The following is a 16,257-nucleotide window of genomic DNA, read 5'->3' as shown; positions in this document are numbered from 1 at the left end:
TTTAACTTGATGGTTTTGCATTTCCTTTCCTGAAGTGGTTTGGGTTTCTTACTTAGAAAGATTAAGAAAAAAAAATTTTTTTAATAAATATTTATCTAAATTATAAATATATGTATTTAAATGTGTGTTTATATAATAAATGTAATATATAAATATAAATAAATATATAAAACATCTATATAACAAATATAAATTTATATAAGTATATATATATAATAAACACAAATTTACATAAATATATAAAATTTATTTATCACCCACACTTGTATTTTTTTTTAATAAAAGTGACAGGCTCATTCTTGCTCCTACTTCTCATGATTCTTACTGCACAAAACAGCATTGTCAAAGCGGCAGCTTCATAACCAGCACTGAGTGCTCACTATGAACCAGGCAGCGTACTAGCTGCTGTCCGTTCATCACCCATTTAAACCTCATGACAACCTGATGAGGTAGGCATTTCTCTCTTATTAGGGTTGGGGAAATTTTGTATACACACATACATATATGTAAATACCAATAATTTATTTTTGTAAGAATATAACAATGTCATGCCCACTGTTCTGCAACTTGCGTTTTTCTTTTAAAGATTTTATTTATTTATTTGAGAGAGAGCACAAGCAGGGGGAGTGGCAGAGGGAGAGGGAGAAGCAGGCTCCCTGCTGAGCCAGGAACCTGATGTGGGGCTCGATCCCAGGACCCTGAGATTGTGACCTGAGCCGAAAGGCAGAAGCTTAACCGACTGAGCCACCCAGGCGCCCCCCCACAACTTGCTTTTGTCATTCTCACTATATTGTAAACATCTTCCTGTGACTGCACATTTAACTGAACATTTAACATCTGCAGAGCATCCCATCCCATGAAGTCCTCATAATTAAACAATCCCTGAATAATTTTTTTTTTATTACACAATGCTACAGTGAACATTACAAAACAATCTGTGTGTTGAGTATTTCTGTAGGACAGATTTCCGGAAGTAGAAACAGTAGGTGACTATACACACATCAGATCATTACATTGTATACTTTGACCTGATACAATGCCATATGTCAATTACATTTCAATAAAACCAGGGAGAAAGCAGAGTTTTCAATCCAGCTTAAAAAAAGAAACAGTAGGTAAAAATTTTTAGACAATCTGGATAACAGATCTGTATTTGAATGTGTCTTCTATCTGCTGAAGGTCTTTTCAAACCTCAGTCCAAATACAAAGTGAGGATCAGGACATCTGTTTCTCAGAGCTGGTTTTAGATTCTTGGTTCTGCCACTAAACGGCTATGCAACTGGGAACCACAGAGGAAGTATATTATTACTGTTGCTACTTTTTGACATACCATGTTCTATTAGTTTCAGGTGTACAACAGAGTGATTCAACAATCCTGTACATTATGCTCTGCTCACCACAGTTAAGTGTACTCACGATACAATGTTATTGCGGTATTATTGACTTTATTCCCCATCCTGCACTTTTCATCCCTGAGACTTCCTTATTTTATAACTGGAAGTTTGTACCTTTTAATCTCCTTCTCCGTCCCCCCACCCCCTCCTCTCTGGCAACCACCAGTTTGTTCTCTGTATTTATGAGTCTGTTTCTGTTTTGTTTGTATTAAACGTATGGGGCCTGGATGTCTTCTGGCACAAGATGACAACATGGTAAGATATATTTTCTGAAGCCTCCTTATGCTCTACCATTCCCAGATATGATTAGTCCTTTCTCTCTCTGCCTCTGTTTTCCTGTTTATGGAAAAAGATTTGATGTTTTTGGCCTTGTAGGATCAATGAATTACCGTCAGTTAGTTAAGACCTTTCAAACTTAGAAGTGGTAAGTCGTTGCCTTAATTCCTTGTAGAGAAAACAGATCTTTGCTGTATATGACCTAAAACTGCTTCGACTTCTAGAATAGTTACTGGGTCTTAAGAAAATAAGATAATTATTGAGTCCAAGAGGCGGCTCTGTCTCAGCATTTTGGACCAGGGGCATGACAAGGAGCAGGAGTTGTTTGGGAGGGTTGATATGATATCGCATCTCTCGGGAAACTTGCCTTCCTGGAATGAGCATTTATTTCCAACTGTATGTTCCCTGACAAAGAAGGGATTGTGTGGAGCATGACCTCATAGAACACAGTGCATTTTATATGACAGACTTACCCGATCTCTGTGCTGTGTGGGACAAAGTCAAAGATAATAAGGTGTGTGTTCCATAGTCATTACCACCCTTGGCCCTCGCAACATCCCTGATGCAATAGCCAGAGAGGGGAGCTATCCCCACCATTAAGATGTAGATGCAGAAAATCAGAGATCTGTGCTGACTTGCCTCATCCTACACACAGTGGTGAGAAGCAGAGCCCCTGCAGAGTCCAGGGCCATCCTTGCTCCTCTGCAGTGGGTCCTGGCATGTTACTCTCTACTTCCTTTGCACGGATTCTTTCTAATGGCTGGGCTCCTCTTCAGTGTCTTCCCTGATCCAGAGCTATCCACTTGAAAAGGTACAACACCTTCATCTTTTAAGGGGCATGTACAGGCGACAGCATGGAATTTCTCTGAATTTGGGATCCGGCCGATGGTGAGTTTTATTTTCTAAAACACAAGTATGAGGGAAACTAAATGACTAAAGATTATCCTTACGGTTGTTTGTTCTCAGTCTGTCCTCATCAACACCCTTTGAAGCTGGTTTTGAAGAAAAACCCTATGGTGAACCACAAAATCTGGGCCAGAGGAAGTCAGGATGACTTGTATCTTCTTCAGGTGGAGGGTGGATTTTTATTCTCTGGCGGCCACCAGCCTGAGCCTTTAGGGTAGCTTCCAGGGAGTGCTGATGAGGCCTGAGGGGCCCAGTTGTATCAGGAAGTAAAAGCCTCTCGAAACTAGAATATCCGGATGAAACCATACAAAACCAGCCCCGGACAAGATCAGGGGGAAATTGAAGTTTGATGTGTCTCTCCCGTCATCATCTAGCATCTCCTCCTTTTTTTTTTTTTTTTTTTTTAACACATACCCCTTCTCCCCCTTCTCTTAAACTCTCACATGGTCTCCTCTCGCTGTCCCTTCCCCGTTCCCAAGCCAACCTCCTTGTCTCTCAGCTGCGGCGCAACAGGAGGGAAAGTAGATGTGATCGGTCCAAACGCTCTAAAACAATTAGAGCCCTTGGCTGCCCCTCCTTTTGTTCATATCTCCCTTCTTCCAACATTCTTTTCCCTATTTGAATTTTTAAAAAGAACTGGACATCCGTCTTAACATAAACAATAGTCAGGATTGGAGGTGGGGGAATGGGAAAGTAGAAGTTTTTGATCTCCCAGATAACCATGTGGGCAAACACCCCTAACTGTTAGCCTATAGAAAGGGACAGGCAGAATCAGGAGAGATGCTATTGTCCCCTCCCATGCAAGAGACTCGACAGTCTAGAAGGGTGGTCTTGATACACCGAAGTCAGCAGTGCCCAGGGGGAGGTCCTGAATTTGCTCCCGGGCAAAAATCCTTTTTTTTTTTTTTGGCTTCAGAGCTAATGCCTGGATCTCTGGGTCAGAATGTTGTTTGGTAACTTTCAGAAGATTATATTGAACGCCTGGCCCCAGGGTAGGTTTCTGGCAGAGGATATATACTATAGTCACCTGATTGTTGGTCTGAGCCCCTGACATCTACTTCTTTTCCAAACTCCTACCCGATTTTCAAAACCCAAGCCAGACACTACCTTCTCTGAGCCACCTTTCAAGCCTTCCGCATACACATTTACTGCTTTTTTCTGTCTGTTCCCATGGCCCTCTGTTCACATCTTAGGGCACACACTGTATCGTAACTAGCACATAACATGCCTATTTGATCCATAATATTTGGGCTCCTTAAGCTTGGGCTGAGGCCATTTATGTAGCTCTGGGACTTAGCCCAAGATCCAGCATATAAGAGGTGTTCAATAAATAGTGAATGAATGACTGAATGAAGGAAAAAGTCTTTGCCTTGCCACTAACTAGTTATGTCCCTTAGACAATTCATCATCCTTGCTGGCTTTCCCCATTTAGAGAATACGCATAGCACCATTTGTTTAACCAACAAGGTTACTATGTAATGCAGAGATAAGACCTATAGAATCATAAACCCTCAGAGCTGGAAGAAATTGGAGAGATCATCTAGCATAGTGGTTTTCAGGAATTGTAAGCCAAGGAAATATTTCTTCTGGGAGAGCTAACAGAGCCAACGTAGAAAGCAGATAAATGATAAATGTAGATCATTCTTGTTGAAGTCTCATATACTGTCCCCTTCCTCACCTCTTCCTCAAGTCCCTGTCTCTTAGGGGGCTCAAGAAGCACAGGTTGAAAACCAACGATCTTACTGTAGACAGACAAAGCTGAAGCCCAGAGAGAAAGTGATTTTCCCAAGGTCATGTGGCGTGTTAGAAATAAACATAGGCCAGGGAAGGAATTCACCCCGCTGAGCCGGTACCCACAGGCAGAGCCGTGGAGAGCCCTTTGAAAACATACATCGTTAATACACACTCACATGTTTTGTTTAATTCTTCCAATAACTCCGTGAGGAAGGTATGACGAGGCCAATTTCTGAGATGAGGAGTCCAAAGAGTAAAAAAGCTGACCCTGGCCAATGTTCCCCAGCCAATACTGGGAGAAGCAAAAGCAATAAACGCTAAGGAGTGCCTAGTCCCATTTGTAAGAATGTGACACATATTATCACAGTTAATTCTCCAACAAGTATTAGCGTTACCCCCAATTTTGCAGAAAGGAAAGCTGAGGCACAGATTGTCTAAAGGAAATGCAACACACACCCTGAGCCAACGTGATTCCCTTGCAAGCTCCTTCCACCACCTCATGCTCTGTCTGAGGTCCTGGACCCTGATGTTTGGTCTCCTACCCCGGGGGCCTCTCCAAATACCTATTTTATATGAAGCAATTTTGAAAAGCTTCTAAAACAACATTCTGTTATTTGCATGTATTTGCATGTACTGTTCAGATTCCTCTGGAGACCTTGATCTTATTCCTGTCTAGGGCCGGTCAGCAAGACTCACCTCCTTCTGGACAGACCGGCTGAGAAACAAGGAGGCCTCGTCCAGGTCGTGGGGCTTCAGGTCATTCACGGCCAAAAGATGATCTCCGTGAAAGAATAAGCATCCCAGGCGCAGGGGGCCTTGCCACTGAGCCACACTGCAAGGGGACATAACATTCAACACAAGTGTGAGACTGTGCTTGCAGGACACATTGGCCTTCCCTCATTACTGTCACCAGCTTCTTCACCTATGTTGCACCGCATCTGAAGCAGACAAACTCCATTTTCCGTTGGAATATTCTCTCGTCTGTCACTACTGTTGGACCCCAGCCCTTCTTCCAAAACCAATTCTGATCATACCGTCTCTACACGGGCCTCCTTCATTCCTCTTCCTTTAATGACCCTCCCTGCCCCTGGGCTTCTATTGCACAGTGGGAACACCCACTTATGGTATATTTAAATCACATGCATTTTACATTTGCTTGTTTATGTGGCTGTCTTTTTCACCAGGCTATGAGACCCCAGAAGTATAGCACTACCTTACCCCCCCCAAAAAAATTATAGCCACACAACTCCAAGTAAACAGAAGATGTTTAATAATTATTTATTGAAAGGGAGCATATGATGATTATACAATGACTATCTAAGGAACAATAAATAAATTGAGGAATGAGCAAACTCAGGCACAGAGAAGTCTACAGTTTCAGTCAAGTATTTATTGAATCTCTGAGATTGTAGGAAATTTGGAAAAGTGGAAGATTGTGTTTCCTGTCCTCTTACAGAAGTTGTCATCCCTTTACCTTAAAGGACTTCCTTCCCTTGTAAAAATGTAATCTTCCACCAAAATAAATTGCAAAGTTCTTAAAGGGATACAGAGCCAAATAAACAGTGCTGACTTTAAGAAAATTCTCTCCCTTGTGTCTGTCCCTGACAAGAGGTGTCTGGAAGTCTTTGACCTTGGTCCACCTTTTCTTTTAGACCTTAGATTCTTGGTGACTTCAAGAACTTCATTCATTTATACAGTAGTCATTGCTCAGTGATTGGGGATGATTTCCTTGGACCATACCTGTTCCTTCCTGCTTTTCCTTACCTTCAAAGTATCGGAGACTTGCTGCTTATTGGACTTTTGGGTCCTCCTATGCGCAACCCACCTCCCAGCTGATGCTCCAACAGCTACACCCTTATTTCTGCTGCAACCAAAGACCTTTGGTGATATAAGCAACACCACTGTCCAAACTCTTTGTTTTGCCACATACGGAGTTTCAAGATAAAATTGTTGTCTCCCTATCTTCCAACCCCACTTATAATCAAGAACCCTCAGATCTTCAACCTACCATATCTGTCCTGCGGCTTCTATGAGAGTAAGATAATTGATGATGTCGGAAGGAGAAAGGAACACATCTAATTTCTCCACTTGGCCTTCATCAGGGATGTTACTATGAGATAAAATGTTTGTAAAAGTCACATCAGGCCACTGCTTCTGGCTCTGAACTGGACTTCCTGAGTAGACTTTGGCCTCCTACATCTAAGATGGTATTTTCCAGTTAAAGATTGTCCCCCAAATTTGGAGAATATGAATTTAAGTTACTCACTGATGCCCTCCCCACCCCTCTTGGAATGTGGTAGTGGATGGCAGACAGTGAGTACAAAATGGACTAAGTTGATTATATATCACGTCCATCTGCTCATTTCTCCACTGGAAATGATCCCATAGAAGATGACAATGGAAAGAGTGAAAATGGAGAACAATCTCATCAAATATTTTGTCATCACTTAAAACCTAAACGTCCCCCTCCTATTCTATAACCAAACATCATACAACTTGTGTGACCATAATTTTAACTGTAGACATGGGGGGGACACACTACCTAGTTCAGCGTGATCCAAAGTTCTAGGGCCTGAAACACTAGCCAAGGGAGAATTTTTAGCAATAATTGAAAATGCTACCCAGAGCCCAGGGGACCACTTTGCTTCCAGCTCTGTTACTCACTGTCCTTGGCTACCACATCAGTGAGAAGGGGAAGCTGGTCGAAATGTTGGCTAACTTGGAGATTTTTAGGAACTACTTTAAAATTTGAATTCTAAGTAAAAAAGGAAGGCTGCCTTGCTCTAAGAGCCCACAGAGGTTTAGAAATTAGAACTTTACTTGATTAGTATAGATAATTGCACAACAGTAAGTGAGGCCGACCGCTTTTTGTCATTCGTGGTCTGTGCTTCCATATTGGCAGGTGGAAGACAAGAGTCACTTTGTGAATCTTGTTCTTGCAAGTGAAGCCCGCTATTCTGGCTCTCTGGAAGGGCCTGGGATTCCTTTTCGCTATCAGCAGTCTCGTGGGATGTCTCTCTGAAAAAACTATGGTATAAGAAATTAACATAATACCCTTTTTCAGCAAATCTATGTATAACTTTCTATGGTGTATGAATCAGATTTCAGTAGCTAGGAGCCATGTGAATACTAACAAGGTCTTCAAGTATGCCTAACCCTCAGAATCACACTTAGAATCAAATTTGACAAACTTTCCTTCTGAAGGTGGAAATGGCGTCAAAATAACTCTTTACATTGGGAGGACTTGGAACACAGAAGGGAGAGTGTGAGACATAAATTCAGAATAGAAAATCAGTTCCCCAGGAGACAGAATATGGTCTGAGGCAGTCACTAAATGGTTTTCAAGTGTTAGAGAAATCATTCTCACTTCTTCTTGTTTTGAGATTATTGGAATAATATGGTGAACTTGGTCTATGGTAATAATTTTGAATTAATATATCAACAGTAATTGTTCTATAAAAGTGCATTAGTTAAAAATCAGTTTTAAGAACATGGCAATTTGGGATGCCTGGGTGGCTCAGTTGGTTAAGCGGCTGCCTTCGGCTCAGGTCATGATCCCAGGATCCTGGGATCGAGTCCCGCATCGGGCTCCCTGCTCGGTGGGAGCCTGCTTCTCCCTCTGCCTGCCGCTCTCCTGCTTGTGCTCTGTCTCTCTCTCTGACAAATAAATAAATAAAATCTTAAAAAAAAAAAAAAGAACATGGCAATTTTACATACCAGGATTTCATTGACATGTAGTGATCCTCAGTTGTCTTGGAGAACTGGTCTGGACTATCAGCTTCAGCAGATTCACCAGAATCATTGGAAGCAACAAAAGTATCCAACTATAGACAAGAGGAATAGACATAAGAATGCAAGTCTACCAATAGCCAGGTGCCTCTTTACCCCTTCCATGATGGTTCTGGGTCCTGAAATAGTAAGTACATCCAGCACTGAATGAATAGTGGTGCTCATTCTAGGAGACTGAACCAGTAAAGCTTCTCTGACTCAAAGTCTGTTTTCACCTCCTGGATTCCCCCATGCTCCCAATACAGTGTTTTATTGGACTAAATTGCTATTTATTTTTCTGTTTCATCACTAAGCACTTAATGATATGAACTTTTTCCCAACTGGTGCTACTTTAGAATCATGTCACCTGGCTGGGTCAGACTCCCACACAACACAGAGCTGTCCTCAGGCTACTCTGCTCACAGGCTAACCAAGTGGCTGCAAAGGGCTGCAAAGGTCCTAGAAAATATTGCCCCCCAGGAGGCTCTCCACTAGCCCCTCACAACTAAGTCATTTGGGGGAATGGTTGCTCAAAAACCCTGAGGGCTTTTAGCTGCCTGCCTAACAGATTAATCATGAACCCATAATTGGAAAAATTCATTCCAGTCAAGCCAGTCTTTCTGCTGCTCCCCTATGAATGGTGGTCTTCCAGAGCCAGCTTTCATGGCCCTTGCTTCACCTGGAGTACCCCTTGCCCTCTGGCTTGACGAAGCTGTGTTCAGGCTTTGCGAGGTCCCACAGCCCCCTCTGACCACCTCAGCCTTCGCCCAATCTCCTCCTTCTTTGAACTTCTCCTGCACAGTTTTGCACTTAATTTGGGGAGGGAGTCTTTTTTTCAATGGCCTTTTAGCTTTGTTCTATCAGCCTTACTAGTTTCGTTTTAGTTGGTCTTCTCTCTTGGAATTACCTCCCCTGCCTTCCTTCCCTCATGCACTCCATGCATTTTGTAAGCATCTCTCCTCAGCATGGAACCCTTTCTGTCTGGTATTGTGGCACCTCCTATTCAAGTGTCTACTCTGTGAGCACATCACCTGAGCCTGATTCATTGCTCTGTTCCACCAAACCCAGCCTAGTACCTCAGGAAGAGCATGCAGCTGGGGACCAGCAAATATTTGTACAAGGAATGAAGGATTAATGGATGGAAGGGCTTACCTCTAAAAGAATACTTTGAGGACTAATATAATGACTCTCTTCTGTATCTTCAGTAGTCTCTGACGAGAAATAACGTAGTAAATGGGCTTGTCTGAGTCCTGGAGAATTTTTTTCCATTAAATGCTGAATAAAGAGATGAAGACAGAATTAATTCTTTTCTTTCTTTCTTTCTTTCTTTCTTTCTTTCTTTCTTTCTTTCTTTCTTTCTTTCTTTCTTTCTTTCTTTCTTTCTTCTTTTTGCAGGGGACAGAATTAAACCATATGCTCTCTGGAAAAGCCATAATAGATTAATTGGGTTGCTGGAAGCCATAATAGATTAATTGGGTTGCTTGGAAACCATAATAGATTAATTGGGTTGCTCGGAAGATCGGAGGATCTTCCAAGGTTACATGAAGAAGCCCACACCAGTTGGATTTGCCTGTTGTGTCTGGGTCACCTTGATGATATAAAAAAAATATAAGCCCATCTTTCAGGCTTTTCTCTACCATTGGGATCTGTAACTCAGAACAAGTGGTTCACTCTGGCGGGGGTGGGGGGTAGTATTCTGAGGCACTAAGCTCTGCCACAGAGGCCCCCATCCCCACCTACTAGTTTTCACCCAGCGTCATCTGAGAAGGTAATTAGCCCACGGTCAAGGCACCACACCTTTCCTCTTCCTGCTCAATGTTCTTCTTTTGTGTTCTGCTCACATACTTCTATTGTTTCCATAGCAATGCAATTTGCTAATGTTGATCATGTGATAGTATGAATTACAGTCTTCAAGGTAATGTAGGTTCAACCAATTGCTGCCTTCCCTCCCTGGTAGATACAAGATACTCTACTAAAGTAGCTGCTTTGCATGGCAGGAAAATTGCTATAAGCACAACTTAATTCTTCTAAGAACAATGCCTGAGAGCAGGGGGTTTTGAAAAGATCTTGAATGTGTTCTAAGAAGTCCTTGAAGGAAAGTGATTTTAAAAAGCATAATCCTTTCAACTGTGTCCATTTCCCTAGCGCCAAGATCATGAAGCCAGACCATGCTGAGCTGGGGATGAAGAAGGCTTTCCACTTAATTTTGACGACAACAAACCCCAACAAGGCAGGTGGTACTCTTAACTGAATTGGAATACAGCGTGTGAAAAGGCAAGACAACCAGCAATGTTATCTTTAGGGAGAAGGTGTATCGTGAGTGAAAAACAAGAGGTATTTACTGAAAAGAGTTATATTTTGCAACCCATTTCCTACAAATACCAAATGAGGTGTTTGGCCTTTGTGATTTTGATCTGCTATAGAAAAGCTTTTAAAATAGTTGGAGAGCTCCCAACTAGATAAAACAGGAGGTTATGCCATATTAAGATGTGCTTGGTACACAGGGAGTAGGGAAAGTCAATGGTTACATCTCTAAAGGACAAAATGGTATCCATGGCAGAAGAAAAAGCAAACAAACAACTACTGAGCCCACTTATCCAAACTTCGGAAGATTGCAAATCTGAGACAGCCAGAGAGTATAATCACAAATCACTTTCAAGGGCCAGATGTATTTTTTTCCTCAAATGGATTTCATTAGAAAGAAAGATGGAATCACACACACACACACACACACACACACACACACACACACACACAGGGAAGCAAGACTGATCTGGGTAAATGAAGGAAATTTATTAATAAGAACCTTGATTTTACCTCAGAATCTGTATAGATGGTATGGCAGAAAACCAAGTGGTGTTTCAGGAATCTTTTTACAGAGGTACTCTGTGCCCTCTGTGTGAAAGAGAGGACAGGTTGGCAGCCAGGCTTTTAGTTAGCTGGAGGGGTCTCCACCCCACATACCCGGATGCAGGGTGAGGAGCACCCAGAATGAATGAACACCTTTCGAGGTAGGCAGGGCAAGCAGTAAGGCTCATTGTGGTATAAGAAACAGACTAAACCTAAGATCAACACTAGGGCTAAGAATCATTCTTATGGTGGGTTAGGCCTAGAGGAAGGTGTCAGATACATTGGTAAGACTTTTGAAACATCAGCTAACCCCCAGGCAAGGCGTCCTGAGAGAGAGATGTAAGTCTGATTACCATGTCTGGAAGACTGTTTCTTGGTGTGGTGGGGCCGATAGCCTCTGATGTGCTGGAAGGACCAAGGAGAGGGCTGGGTTCGGAGGAGGGCCTTTTACCACACAGTTTGAATTTCTCCTGCTTACGGAAAAGGAATATTGCAATCAGGGCACGATTGATCTCTTACCTAGAAATAAACAACAGCCTCCCGGCTGGGCTTCCTGCCTCCAGTCTTTTACCACAAACATTTGTACCCCCAGCCAGCCTTCTGTCACTAAGACACAATGTAATCGATGTAATTGTGCCTCTCACCTGTTTCCAAACCCTTGCGGACTCTCCGCCTGGCCTTCAGAGGTCCTGTGTTTCCCTCCACCCATCTTTTCAAGGCTGTACCCCTCTGCACCCTGCCCCTTGGCTCTAATCATTTGAATCTACTCATAGACATGCCTCGCTTTCCCTCTTCCTTGGCCTCTGCTTTCTTTGTCAGCATCGAACAACTTAGAAAACATGTCAAAACAATACCTGGAGACTGAGTTTCATTTAAAGAGGTCTGCCCTAAGAAAGGACTTCTGTAAATTAGCGAAGGTTCTTGGGAAGTAAATGAAAAACTTAAAGCTACTAGCCTTTACATTAAAGAGGTATTACATTGAAAATGCAAGAGATAGGAGAAGCATTTTTATAGAAACCACCCTAGACGTCATCATTCAAAAGGTAGCCGTTTTATGCACCTTGCGTAACAATGATGGAGAATACTCTAGTTTTGGCTACTCTTGAAAAAATGCCACAGTCCTCTGACCCCAGTAATGAACATTTGATGTGTCTGTATTTTGGGTGTCTTGCAAAACACAAAAGTATTTTTTTCCTATTGTTAATCATAGAAATAACAAGGATGTACATTCTCTCCTGTATTTATTCCTTGGATTAGTGCCAGTTGCTAAGGAGGAACAGAAAAAGCTACCATTGTTTCCTTGTTAAAGAGGGTGTGCTTGCGTGCCCTGTTATTTTATTAGTGATGTAGAGTCACCTCTGGATTGTGGCGTGCTGGCTCTCCATGGTGGCAGAATGATGACACGAAGCTGACCCAGTCTTTAATCTTCTCCCTGTTGATAGGAATAAACTGGCAGCTGGTGCATGGCCACAATAGCACCTGTACTCCTTTTGAACCAGGGAAGGGTTCTTTTATTAAGGTTGGAACAGGCAGTGGGAGCAGGTACCAGGGAAATTAAGATTTTTTTTTTCCCGAAGTTGCTTAAATGACCCACTGGCTCCTCACCACCTCCACACTTGCACACTAGAATTAATATTCACGCCACCTCCGTGAGGAGAGCTCAGGGAAATGGGAAGAACACTGGAAAATAACAGTAATAATCATAGGTTTGGAGCTCTTGGCTTTGACACTGATTTCTTTTGTGTTCTTAAGCGAGCCCCTTAACCTGTCAGCACCACTTTTGTGGAGCTATCCAGGTATGCCACCCCTTGGGGGAAGGCATGTGTTTATGAAGAATGGGTTTGAATGAATTTATATAAATCACATCTTCTTTTCTATTGACTTTTCATGACAATGTAAAAAGAAAGCTTTTTGCCTTGGGCTTCCTCTGCAACAGATCAAGGTTCTTCATACTTTGGCGTTAGCATTCGCTACCTCCTCTCACAGCTCCCTCCCCTGACCTTGGCCTCTCTGCCAAGCAGATAATCATCTATAAAGGATCCATTAGGCACTTTGCTAGCACCAGGAGCCCCTCTTAAAAACTGAACACCCCCCTTAGGGATGAGCACTGCCCCTCCCTAACATAGGTAGCTTGTACAGATGTTTGTGAATTGATTATTTTTTTTAAGATTTATTTATTTATTTAAGAGAGGGAGAGAGCTGGGGGGGAGGCAGAGGGAGAGGGAGACAAGCAGACTCCCCACTGAGCAGGGAGCTCATTCCCACAACCCATGAGATCACGACCTGACCGAAATTAAGAGTCAGATGCTGAACTGACTGAGCCACCCAGGCATCCCTGTGTATTGGGTCCTTTTACATGAAGTGCATCTGGGGTGATGGTGATAGGGTTATGGGTTGAATTGTGTCCCCTCAAAATTTGGATGTTGAAGGCCCAACCCCCAGTACCCAGGATGGAACCTTACTTAGAAATCGGGCTGGGTTTTTGTAGATGTACTTAGCTCAGATGACGTCATACTGGCCTCCTAATCCAATAAAACAAGTGTCCTTACAAAAAGTTTGGATGTAGAGACACGTACCCAGGGAGAATGCTGTGTGAACCTTACAGTTCTGCCGCCACAAGCCCAGGAACTACCAGAAGCTAAAGAGAGAGACCTGGAACAGACCTTCCCTAGGACTTCAGAGGGAGCATGGCCCTGGGATACCCTGATTTCAGATACCTAGCCTCCAGAACAGTGAGATAATACATCTCTGTTGTTCTAAGACACCCAGCTTGGGATACTTTGATATGGCCACCCTAGGAAACAAATACTGGGATTTTTCAAGATATTTTCACTAATAAGGAAGACTATCAAGATGGGCTTGAAGGGTGTGGCCATGGGCTTCTGTTCAAAGTATGTTGTTTATTGGTTTAAAATGTTTTATTTGTCTGTGTGTCTATTTTTTATTGTGCACATGGGAAACATTCTGTGCTAATTTGCGACTTACCTGTCCTGAGCAATGAGGAAGTATTCTCTGTTAGTGGTTCGGATGGACATCACCTCATCAGGGCGGCATTTAAACATCTTATGTACAGACTGCATTTTTTCACGGCCACTTATGCCAACTTCTACACTGGAATTTCTGTCAGATATAGAACACGAAGTATTAAACAGATTCAAACACGAAGACTAGTGTTTCATATTAGGATTCAAACTGAATAAAATTTAGATCTGCTTGATCAATATTTTGGAAACTGTCCGATAATTTTAGAAAATAAGTTTAGATCTGGTTCAACACTGATTGAAAATACTTTGTTCAGCCTCAAACTTAATTCAAAAATTCTTTTTTCAGTTGGAGTCTTTGTTCTACAAAGTATCATGTTTTCTAATTTTCTTTTTTGTATGTAATTTCTTAAAGAGAAGACAAAAAGAGCCAATCTAAATACTTTTTAAAAATCCATCTTGGCTTTGGGGCGCCTGTGTGGCTCAGTCGTTAAGCGTCTGCCTTCACCTCAGGTCATGATCCCGGGGTCCTGGGATCGAGCCCTGCATCTGATTCCCTGCTCGGCGGGAAGCCTGCTTCTCCCTCTCCCACTCCACCTGCTTGTGTTCCTGGTCTTGCTATCTCTCTCTGTCAAATAAATAAATAAAATCTTAAAAAAAAAATCCATCTTGGCTTTATGAAATGATGATTTTATCTGCCCTCATCCATAAGTGAAGTGAATCAAAATCTTTTGTAACTAGATGCTTATTAATTAATAATTTATGAACTATAGTATACAATACAAAACACGTATTTAGTTATGTTTTTACTCAAAAATGTTCCTCATTTTAGCTTCTTTTCAGCAACAGGTATTGCTGAGTGTGAAGTCTTTGGTTCTTTCAGTCAATGATTTAAATTTTTATTTGTATGCACCTTGTTAATATTTGCTGCTATAAACGTTTTCTCAATTGGATACACACCGGTCAATTTCAATGGACCCTCGACGATGTTGGTCTTTGTAGTAGGAAAGACGCAGGCTCCTTTCCCCACTCTTTGAAAGAATGAAAAACCGCTTTTTCCAAGAGGACTGAAAAATGAAAACATTTTTCATCTTAGTTAAATCTCAGAGGAAGAGAAAGGATTTTAAAAATGTTCATAAGCCTGGTGGGAGGCCTGTTAAATCATGGTGAATACTTACAGCAGAGAAGAAAAGCTGAGGAGGTGGTGATTTAATAAAGTAATCTTGTTTGCAGACTTCATTTTCATAATAAAATGTAAATTGTTTGCCTAATAAAAGAAAGTGAACAGACTCAGTTTGTTCCCTGTAAAGTTTGGAAAAGAACTGCTTCAATTGGAAAACACTGTTTACTTCTGGAAAGGTCTTCAACTTATTCAGTGATGGGAAAGAACATCTATAATAGGCCAGGAAAACAAAGAAGCCGAAGGACCAAGAGTGTTCTTATTTCGTCCACAGTCAGGACCTTCCTTCAGATGACATGTAGAAGCTCCTTAATGTCTAGCTCTAGCATCTAGGGGCATGTTGCTGGCTCGCCAGCTGTGAGCAAGGGTTTGTCTCTACTCTCACTGAAGAACCAGCCAGTGGAGCAGGATAATTCTGCCTTGCCTTGGCTTAACAAACAAAAGCAAAACCACCTGCTATTGAAAATGAGGTGGCAAAGTGGTTAAATCACAAGTTTTCCAAAATGTTAACTGCTTCTCAGTAAGTATGGAAATTTATAGGGGCTTTTTTTCTGTATTTTCAAAAATGTCTTCAAGAAATCTGCACTACTTTCATTATCTAGAAAAATGCAATGTTGTTAAAATAAAATTTATTTAAAAAAAAAAGAGCTTCGTTTTGCTTTCCCATCCAGTCTGTTAGTTCTAGTTTGCCCATGGTTTTATAAAAGACAGCCTTTACTAAAGAGTTAGAGCTTTTTTATTAAGTGGAAACCCAGAATCAGGCTTAGGTAGCACAGCTGATGGGGACATTATGCTGCAGTCTATCTAGTGATTCTTTTTTTTTTAATTTTTTATTGTTATGTTAATCACCATACATACACCATTAGTTTTTTAGTGATTCTTTTTTTAAAACATTGTTTTAGAATAGTTTTTTTTAAGATTTTAGGTATTCATTTGAGAGAGAGAGTGAGAGGGAGTGGGAGCATGAGAGGGGGGAGGGGCAGAGGGAGAAGCAGGCTCCCTGTTGAGCAAGGAGCCCGATGTGGGACTCAATCCCAGGACCCTGTGATCATGACTGAGCTGCAGGCAGATGCTTAACCAACTGAGCCACCCAGGCGCCCCCTTTTTAACATTTTTTTAAGTTTATTTATTTAAGTAATCTCTACATCCAACTTAAACTCATGACCCT

The 16,257-nt window shown here is 41.9% G+C and overlaps 1 protein-coding gene across 10 annotated transcripts in view; it reads right to left on the bottom strand.

The window, feature by feature from the left end:
* Positions 1-291: 291 nt before the first annotated feature.
* The window catches only part of PLEKHS1 (pleckstrin homology domain containing S1), a 31,033-nt gene continuing 15,067 nt past the window's right edge, over positions 292-16,257 (bottom strand). For 6 of the 10 annotated variants that reach the window (XM_027597040.1, XM_027597038.1, XM_027597047.1 and 3 more), the window contains 11 exons: positions 15,088-15,176; positions 14,870-14,976; positions 13,914-14,048; positions 12,285-12,360; positions 11,282-11,401; positions 9,231-9,353; positions 8,028-8,134; positions 7,131-7,337; positions 6,319-6,420; positions 5,007-5,142; positions 292-2,572 (listed from right to left, as the gene is read on the bottom strand). In XM_027597040.1, coding sequence (XP_027452841.1) covers positions 2,393-2,572; positions 5,007-5,142; positions 6,319-6,420; positions 7,131-7,337; positions 8,028-8,134; positions 9,231-9,353; positions 11,282-11,401; positions 12,285-12,360; positions 13,914-14,048; positions 14,870-14,976; positions 15,088-15,176 — 1,382 coding nt within the window. In that variant the 3' untranslated portion in view covers positions 292-2,392. The remainder of the gene's footprint in view (positions 2,573-5,006; positions 5,143-6,318; positions 6,421-7,130; positions 7,338-8,027; positions 8,135-9,230; positions 9,354-11,281; positions 11,402-12,284; positions 12,361-13,913; positions 14,049-14,869; positions 14,977-15,087; positions 15,177-16,257) is intronic. The other 4 variants (XM_027597044.1, XM_027597042.1, XM_027597045.1 and 1 more) reach the window with 4 other exon arrangements.

Source organism: Zalophus californianus, chromosome 15, assembly GCF_009762305.2.
Source record: "Zalophus californianus isolate mZalCal1 chromosome 15, mZalCal1.pri.v2, whole genome shotgun sequence".
NCBI lineage: Eukaryota > Metazoa > Chordata > Mammalia > Carnivora > Otariidae > Zalophus > Zalophus californianus.
The sequence above is the reverse complement of the archived record's forward strand: the minus strand, read 5'-3'. Positions and strand labels throughout refer to the sequence as shown.